Source organism: Teleopsis dalmanni, chromosome 2 (assembly GCF_002237135.1).
Source record: "Teleopsis dalmanni isolate 2A chromosome 2, ASM223713v2, whole genome shotgun sequence".
Classification (NCBI taxonomy): Eukaryota; Metazoa; Arthropoda; class Insecta; order Diptera; family Diopsidae; genus Teleopsis; species Teleopsis dalmanni.
The window spans coordinates 222,481,998-222,491,438 of NC_051847.1; the positions used below are offsets into that span (position 1 = coordinate 222,481,998).

The following is a 9,441-nucleotide window of genomic DNA, read 5'->3' on the forward strand; positions in this document are numbered from 1 at the left end:
TAAAAACTGATTTAGTCTCCCATAATGTTTTAAAATTTCTTTGAATAGAGTTAGTACGATTACATCTAACTTTCAACGAAAAATACTTATATCTGCTAGATGCCATCATGAAATATACTGCATTGCTAAACAAATCATGTTTTGCAAATATAATCAAAAATAAAACAATTTAAAACAAAACTCCTACATATATCTTATAGGACAAAAACATTTTCTAATTTTTGTTTTATGTATACATATGATAACTACTATAAGAATATTACAGTATCTATGCATAAAAAAAAAGGAACAAAACAGGACGCCAAAACTACCGAGACCTATTACTGCTCACCATCGGTTAATAAATATTCATAAACATGCTATCTCTCAAATATCTCAGCATTTTTTTCGATAAAAAATTTTAAATTATTGACAATAGGATTCTCATTCAAATATACCTTGTGATCAAAAAAGAACTTATTCACGGGAACTGTGATTCCCGCGCTTATCGAATCGGCAAATTTTTTTATTTTCACGCTGGCAACACTGTTATACACATTCTGTCGAAGTTTAACGAATATCGTACAATTAGTTTTTGTTTGGCGTCTATACAAAGAAGTCGAAAAATTTTCGCGTGACGATTTTTACCTTATGGCCTCTATGATCTCAAAACGCGTTCCTCGCAATTGCAATTTGAGTCGGAGGAAGAGGAAAAAGTCACACGGTGCCATATCTGGAGAGTACGGTGCTTGGTTGATGATATTGGTGGAGTGTTTGGTCAAAAACTGCGGCTTTTTTTGAATAAAATAAAAAAAAATCTACCGATTGGATAAGCGCGAGAATTCAAAAATAGGCCTCTCGTTCTTTTTTTATCAGAAGGTATCATTTACTGATTTTTTCATTTCGCTCAGCTAAATTTTAAAAACTTTTACTACAACAAGCTTCGATTGAATGGATGTACCTAAACATTAAGTATATTCCAAAGAAACGTACCGACTTTTTCGAAACTATTTTCGATCATTATATTTCGAGTATATAATGAGAAAAATCAAAAGAGAAAAAAGTCAATATGCCTGCATAGTAGATAATTTCTCCTTTGAAACTGTCATATTTACTCTGATAAAGCAAAGAAGTCCTCCAATATTTTCCCACAATGCTCAGGATCATTATTATGATTTAGTGAACTATTTTGGAATTCCTCTTAACTAAAGATTATCTCGGAAAAATAAAATGAGCATCAAACTGATATAATTTTATTTGAAAAACCATGCCATTCACTGCAAATTTATTTCTGTTCAATTGTACTAAACTATACCGATCTAGTTCCAATCTCCACTCCATCCAAAATACTCGTTTTTTTTTTTAATTAAGGTTTATGACTCAATTTCGGTTGAAAAATATATATTGCTTATTGGAAAAACTACCACAATTTCAAGCGAGAAGAAGAACGAGAGGCTTCATAAAAGCATATTAAAAACTTTGAATATATTATATGCAATTCTGGAGCATGGCGACCAAATCAATATATTGATTTTGAAAACTTGATATATAGTATACTCGTATAATATAAACAAACCATTATCTAGATTTAAATATAATATACAATATTATATTAAATGTATTTAAATTATAAATGAAAATACCATAATCAATGAGATGTAAATTTAAAAAACAATCATCCAATATACGACATAGGGATCTTCAAGATATTGTTAATATTTCACTTAGGTTAAGCACAAAATACCTGGCCATCAAACTAATGCAAACTCTTGTTTTCATTACATGTCTCAATCGTGCAATCATAACATAAAGGGAATGAGAATTTTTGCTTTATTTAGTGTGCATACAATTCTTTCTTTATCCATCTGGAATTGATTGGTCTATACACTTTTTCCCTAAAGACTTCATGTAGTCGTACATTGTTGTGCCCTGATACCGAGATAATGTTGATTTGATGCTGTTGTGCTATCTCTAATATTTCTAATATCCATTGTGCTGCATCGTCTATTGCAAGAGTTTCGGATTAAAAGATTCTGCCTTCTAATCTAAAGAAAATATGAGTAAACTTCTAAAAAGCTCATTCAAATGATGAATTGCATTTGAAATACAAATATTTTTGCTTAATGAGGTTAAATCTTAATATTTTGTTTAGATAGCTACCATTAAAAGAATCACTATCAAAATAATTCAGAAAAAATAAGTATAATGATATTAAGCCACGCAATTCTGTTCTACTAAAAAATAATTGTCTTTTAACAAATATTTTTACACACACAATAAACGTTTATAATTTATGAGTGCATTGCACTCTCTTTATTTTTTAACTTAATTATAAATTTGTTAACATTATAAAAAATTTAATTGTAATACTTAAATTAAAGAGTTTGCTATTAAAAAACGAATAATGATGTTCATATGGGCAGAACCAGCGTTAGTGCTGCACACACTAAAAGCAAAGGGAAACTTATTGTAAATGTACACATTTCTCAAAGACAAAGTTTTAATACATACATAGTACACAGCCAGTGAATAAACTAAAAGTCAAGTCACAATATGACTCGAGAAGGGCCCCGATAATGTTGCTGCCAATGACGCTGCCGGAACGTCCCAACATTAAACAAATGCAAACCGCTTTACCCCTAAAGTATGCAATAATAAATCGGTCTTATCAAAACTGTTACTAATAAGAACTTATTTACCTCAAATGTGTGGGCACCAAATCCACCACAGCGCCACTCAATACTGAAATGCATAAGCCAGGCAACATTAAAAACAAACAAAAGACCACAACAATGCTGATGGGCTGAACTAGCCAATTTAACGCAATACCACACAAACCGGATAAACATAAGGCACCAATCATCACACCTTTTCTGCCAATAGGGTTTATGATGATGCCCAGTATTATATAGCCAGCAACGTACGTTAAGCCATATGTAATAGAATCTATATAACTTTTTGTGTTGATAGTATCATCACATAACTAAAATAAAATTTTTCATTATATTTACAATAAATTCAGTTATACCATAATATATTATGTCTATTCTCGTGTACTTACAGTTTCGTTGCCAATTCTCGATTTCTTTTCTATTGACGCATCAATGACTTTACAAACAGTTAATTCTTCATTTGTTCCACCCACACGATTTTGTATCTCAGGATACCACAGACCCATACCAGTAGAGCTGTAATCATTTAATCATTAAATTGTGGAAATAATTGAGAATAATTAGAGTATACCTTAAGAAAACGCCACACATGACGACACAGGAGATGATAAAATTTAGGACATGTGGCCGTTTAAAAAGTGGCTTCGTTTCCCTCCACATCTTTTTAAATGCAGTTAAACTGAGGAGTTAAAAAATTATTGAAGATAAAGAAAAAAAATAAATAAGAATGATTTTAACTTAAATTTACTTACGCTGATTTACTTATGATCAGTACATTTTCTTGTATCGGCTGTGATTCTGTTTTTAAATGAAAAACTTTTAGATCCGATAATGGACGCCCAGTGTTACGCCTGCAGATCCAATTGATTGCATTTAAAGCTTCTTCTTCTTTACTTAACGCAAGCAACATTTTTGGACTTTCTGGTAATTGAGTCAAAACCAAAGATGCTATGAAGCCAGGCAACAAATTAAATAGGATTAAAATACGCCAAGGTCGGAAATCAAAATCATCAGTTATGTGTAATGTCCAGTCCATTGATAGAACTAACCATGCAACAGCTGCAATAATTAATCATTGTAAATTTTCAATTTATTAAAATTTCTAATAAAAATTTTTAATTTAAAATACATGGGCTTTTGACATCTGTGCAAAATTTCAAGTTTTTTTTATATTTATCCAATAGTTCCTCCAATAGAGAGGATTTGTTGAACAAAGACTACGGACTAAATTTTATGTGTGTAATAAAAATTTCGCTAGAGCAATAGGACTTTGGTAACCGGTCTATGTCTCAAAAATAAAGTTTCCAAGTGGTATAAGCAATTCAAAGGAGACAGAAAACGTTTAAAGGCAGAACATCAAGTCGAGAAAGACTTAATACTTAAAAAATTTAGATTGACATTTAGAGACCTCGACACTGTTCACATTTCAATTGAATCGTTTCATACCATTTTGAACATGGTCTTGTGTCAAAAAAGAGTGAAATCTCGTTTGGTTCCAAAAACACTACTATTAGGAAAAATAACGTCGCTTTGAAGTCTATTAAACAAAGCTTTTTGACAAGAAAAAAAAAGTAAGAGAAAATGTATGATAACTGGAGATAAGACTTGGATCTATGCAAACGTCCCAGAATCAATGGACCCGTCAAGCGAGCACCATGCAAAAAATAGCCAACCCCAAAAAGATTGCCTTAAAATCGTTCAAGAATCAAGATCAAGTTTTCTTCGATTATCATGGTATGACACATTATGAATCATTTTTGCACTATGCAGCATTTACGATAAGCTATTCGCAAAATAGGACCAGGTTATGATCAGTAACTTTTGATTTTTGCACTAAAATAGTGTACCACACCACACTGCATAGGTTCTTCGAGACAAATCTTGAACTGTATTGTATCAAGAGAGAAGTACATGGTGTGGATTAGATCAGGATGCAAAGGTGTGGATTAGAAGAATAAACGATTCTATGCCATTTTAAAAATTTTAAACCATTTCACTTTATTTTTTTATCAAAATGGTAGAGAGCAATTTCATTTCTTGAGTAGTAATACCGAATCGATCTTCTAAGATTTTATGTAAATTAATTTAAAAAAATACTTTTCTCTGAAATAAGACTAATATATAAAACACACTCAATTTCAACAAAAATGCTAAAATATTTAATGTAATATTATCTTCTCAGGAACAAACTATTTCCGTATATATATTTATCACAATTGTGCATATTTATTTTCATAAACATTTAATTATGTAAAACTATAAGTAGAAATATTGTATAATAAAAATATTAAAATATTATTAACTTATGAATATTTACCAGGGACGTAGGCCATTGAAATTCCTACAAACATGCTGGCGTAATTAATTACCACTGGCCTATGACGTGCTATGAAAAACTCACCCAGGTATGCATAAGTGGTTGATGAGGCACCTGCAATACTAGAAAAAGAATGAAATATGTATTCTATAATATACTTTCAATATGGGTGTTATAGAAAAATGTTTATATGACAAGGTCTAAATGTGTGTGATACGTACATCATACGTAAGATAAATAATTTTTTCATCTACCTCCTTAAAACAAGAATTTTGTTTAAAGAGTATTTATCTTCTAAAATTATTTTCATTTGAATAATTTTTGTTATACCTAGAAGATATTTATTATTGCTAATTTTTATAATGACTCTAGTGAAATAATTCTTCTGCAGCTACCCAACTGTAGACACTTCTCACAAAGAACTGTCCGTTCTTTAAGGAATCCACAATAGGATTAAAAGAAGATAAAAATGATTTTAATATTGATAATATTTATATATGGTTTTAAAGAAATTTGTAAATGCTATTAATAGGAGCATTGGTTATTATTCCATTTATTTCTAAGATATAAGAATATATATTATGCTCTATAGCTAGTAGCTGAGAGCTGTTGGTGTGCGTAAGAGAAGTGGTGGGGTTTTATTTATAACTGACTCTTTTTTAAAGTGAATTTAATTGAAACATGAACATTTTTGCATGGTTATGATAAAGAGTTTATGATGACTTGCGTAAAGACTTGCGTAAATAATATTAATGATTAGTTTTAGTTCAATATAAATTATGCATATATATAAAATTATTTTTACTTACAAAATACCAACCAAAAACCTTGTTGCCACAAAAGCCCAAAAGCTCGGTATAAACATTGAAACAATTGAGAAAACATTTCCAGTTAAGGAGGCGTATATAAGTATAAGACGGCGCCCAACTGTATCGCTCAAATAACCCCAAAAATATGAGGACAATAATATGCCTGAAATTTAAAATTTATTATTTATTTAAGTAAATAATTAAATACACATTTATAATATTTAATTATTAAGGAATTAACAATTTAAATTAGTTTAAATATTTTAAAAACCAGAGCAAACATCTAAGTTGTAGAAATTGTTAAAATTTATTTTTAAAATACTTTTTGAGAAACTGCGTATCTACAAAGTTAAGATAACTCACTTTTATTGTAAATGCATGAATACGTCATTTATTATATACTTAGAGCAATGTATATATAACGCATTATAAACAATAAAATATTAATTAAAATATTTGTTTGCAGTTTATATAAAACAGATAACATTTGCGACCAGATATGCGATTATTTGCATAATTTTTAATAAATTAAATTAAATTAATTTAGGTTAATTTAGTTTAATCATTAACGGGCAGATTGATATATATCACTTCTTTAATTAAATTATTAGTAAAATTTATTTTAATATTAAAAATTAATAATATAAATTAATTGATATTATTGGTTTATCTCATAAGATTGACGTTCTGTAATTTCTTAATATTGAAGATACTGAGTGAAGTCTAATGGCATAGTATTTTATTAATTATATATTTTTCAAAAAAACTATATCTCTGTATACTAATTATTAAAGATCTATTATTCATAAGTATGAGAAAACAAAACTAGAAATGTACAAAATATTGATTCGCCCAATAGTAACATAAACTGATAAACTGAAACTGAAGCAAGCAAGAAAACGGGATGGGTTAGACATCTGATAAGAATGCCGGATATAAGAGTACCGCTTAATATTTATGAGAACGAAATAGGAACTAGCAGAAGAAGAGGGCGACCAAGAAAACAATGGAAAGATAGTGGTCAGCAGAATTTAGAAGAAATGAACTTAAGAAATTGGAAACCAAAAGCAAAAAACAGAGAAGAATGGAAGGATGTTGTTAGACAAGTTTAAGTCCTACATGAACTGTATAGTCACGGATGATGATGATTCATAAGTATGCATGACTTTAAATAAAATCTAATGTAAAATTTATATAGATAATATATATAAAATAAAACTACGTAAAAATTATCTGATTAATTTTGCTAAAATTTTTTTAAAATATTATTATACTAGGAAGATAACGAGTAGGCTATTTAGTTCTAACAGATAAGCAGCTGTTGCTCTCAAGAAATATAAAATGTGTAGTCAAAAATTTGTTCTTTATCAAAATGTATCGAAAAAAAGGATCAAGAACAAAAGTCTGCAATTTTTATTGAACTTCAGCTTTTTATTATTTAGATTCATTATAAAGTATACAGCGATTAGAAATGTTAATGAAGATGTATTCAGTTTAATATTTATATCATTTGAAGGAAATGTGTATAAAATAAAAATTTTAAACTTGAACTATAAATATTAATTTTATTCAATTAATTTAACATCAATTTTTTTATTAAAAAAAAAAAAGTAGTTTTTACTGATATCAAAATAAAATGGCACCAAAAAGAAAAAATAGTCATTAGAATGCTTACAATAGTACCTGCAATGGTATAAGGCTAAATGATATATTAAATAAAATGAACTAAAATGCCAGAACAACCATAGGTTGCAACTAAAACAAATGAAACAATTAATAAAGATTCTTCGGAAGTTGATTTCTAGTGGAACCAAGCAATACATATGTGCTATATATATATTAACTTAAAATACAGAAACCAAATCATTAATATAAGAGGCACTAACGTCACGTCTTCTAATAAAACGCAATGAAGAGAATATATGTAGTTATTTGATAATTGCAAGACTTCCCATTTTAAAACATCTAAGGATTTTTTAATAGTTTAAAATACTTCCAAGACTTGTGAGATTTGTATGGAAAAACAATAAAACTAACAACCTTTTTTGATCCTGAGAATCGTCGAAATAACATAAGTTTCTACCTATATAGGTTATTACGATGAAACGATGGATTTGGTTATTTGATGAGAAGCTGAAATGGGCTCTGCTTAAACTTTATTAAGTTAACTTATTACCTTTCTCGCATTTTCTCGCGTAATAAGATCTACATTAAATAAAGAATAAGTTTGAAGGGTATTTGCATATTTATAAAAGATACATGTATCCATATAAAACACTTCTAGCTTTAAAAATCAATTTCGAAAACATATCTTATTTTTAAAAATCATATACAAATATTATTAATAATAAAGTTGTCAAGGGCACAACCCTTTCTTTTATAAAACCGCATTGACATCAGTTTATTTTAATTAATTTTTTAATTAGTTAAGCTGAAACGTAGTTGAAGTAAATCATATGCAAATATGTGTTCCAAACAGCTAAGATATTTTATTAAGCACTGATTAAAATTTGCATATCACTCAAATATATGCCATATTAAATATATTGCTCTGCTTACATATTAAATGTGGCATAGTGCTATACTCGATATCAATGTTAACAAAATAATAATATTTATCTAATAATTTTAAATATCTTATATTAAAATAAATTGTATTAATAAAACGTACCGATAAAGCAGGCCGCACTTAATATGGCTTTTTGAACGGAATTCGTTTCGAAATCACACTGAGAAGCGATTGTGAGTATGCTCATCCCCATCGTTTCATTAATGACCATCATTAAAAGCAACCCACATGTGAATAAAACGATCCATTGTGTTGAACCGAATCCTTAAAAAAATTATTATTTTTCGTTTTTATTTCGTATTAAATGATTCATTTTTAATAATTTTAATGCCAACTTTCGTGTAAGTACCAATTAAATTTAAGATCTCCTCATATTCATAACGTTTTTCATTATCCTTCGAGTTTTCCGAAATTTTATTTTGTAACTTTCTATCAATATTAACCGATATTGTTTCTAATATATCTTTCGTTGCCATTTTCTAGACACGCTCACTTGTTTACTTATATATAAATTTGATGTGATTTGAATTTAATTTTTTAATTAAAACTAGAATTATAGGTTGCACTGTTTTCCGTAAGACACACCATTCCAATGCCCTGAACAAATTAAAACTGAACTATAAAATACAACTTATGAAATTAGATGTTTTCCCCGTTCCAAGTGCCAACACTTAGAACTTGTCGAACGCGGCGAGTGTAGAAGACTGATATTGATACTAGTGCAAGCTGACAGAGCACAGCCACACTAAGATAGATATTATTTTTATCGAAATTATCAATTAAAATGGATTCTTCGTATGTCAAACGTTAACACTTTATCTTAACGCATTTATGTTTGCATACTACAATAAAAATGTACGTTAATTGGAGACAGCATATTCAGTTAGTAGATTGTTTAGTACGAAAGCGAGATCTACAATGTAAGGTAAGCACTTTCAATGGAAAAATTACAATATTTAAATGAATCATACCACTTTTTATAATTGACATGGAAAGAATAATATTATAAAATAAATATGTAGTAAATATTATGCAAAATATGAGATTAAGTAAGTTCTTAATACCTAACATATAGTTATATATATTTTAAATTAA

At 28.6% G+C, this 9,441-nt stretch overlaps 1 protein-coding gene across 1 annotated transcript; it reads right to left on the bottom strand.

Annotated features, from left to right (window-relative positions):
* Positions 1–2,314: 2,314 nt before the first annotated feature.
* LOC119685003 (synaptic vesicle glycoprotein 2B-like) lies at positions 2,315–9,065 on the bottom strand. Its single transcript, XM_038099169.1, has 10 exons — positions 8,696–9,065; positions 8,449–8,610; positions 5,778–5,940; positions 4,969–5,090; positions 3,404–3,710; positions 3,223–3,330; positions 3,041–3,167; positions 2,679–2,962; positions 2,491–2,618; positions 2,315–2,425 (listed from the first exon to the last, which is right to left on the bottom strand). The coding sequence occupies exons 1-10, from the start codon at positions 8,820–8,822 to the stop codon at positions 2,391–2,393; spliced, it is 1,563 nt and encodes a 520-aa protein (XP_037955097.1). The 5' UTR covers positions 8,823–9,065; the 3' UTR covers positions 2,315–2,390.
* Between the last annotated feature and the right edge of the window lie 376 nt (positions 9,066–9,441).

What these genes read in the sequence shown, in the direction of transcription:
- LOC119685003 (XM_038099169.1), bottom strand. Translation starts at nt 8,822, where the DNA reads ATGGCAACGAAAGATATATTAGAAACAATATCGGTTAATATTGATAGA. An exon ending in TTCAATGGCCTACGTCCCTG is followed by an intron (nt 3,711 to 4,968) that starts GTAAATATTCAT and finishes TAATTATTGCAG; the next exon opens with CTGTTGCATGGTTAGTTCTA. An exon ending in ATTCACTGGCTGTGTACTAT is followed by an intron (nt 2,426 to 2,490) that starts GTATGTATTAAA and finishes CTTTGCTTTTAG; the next exon opens with TGTGTGCAGCACTAACGCTG.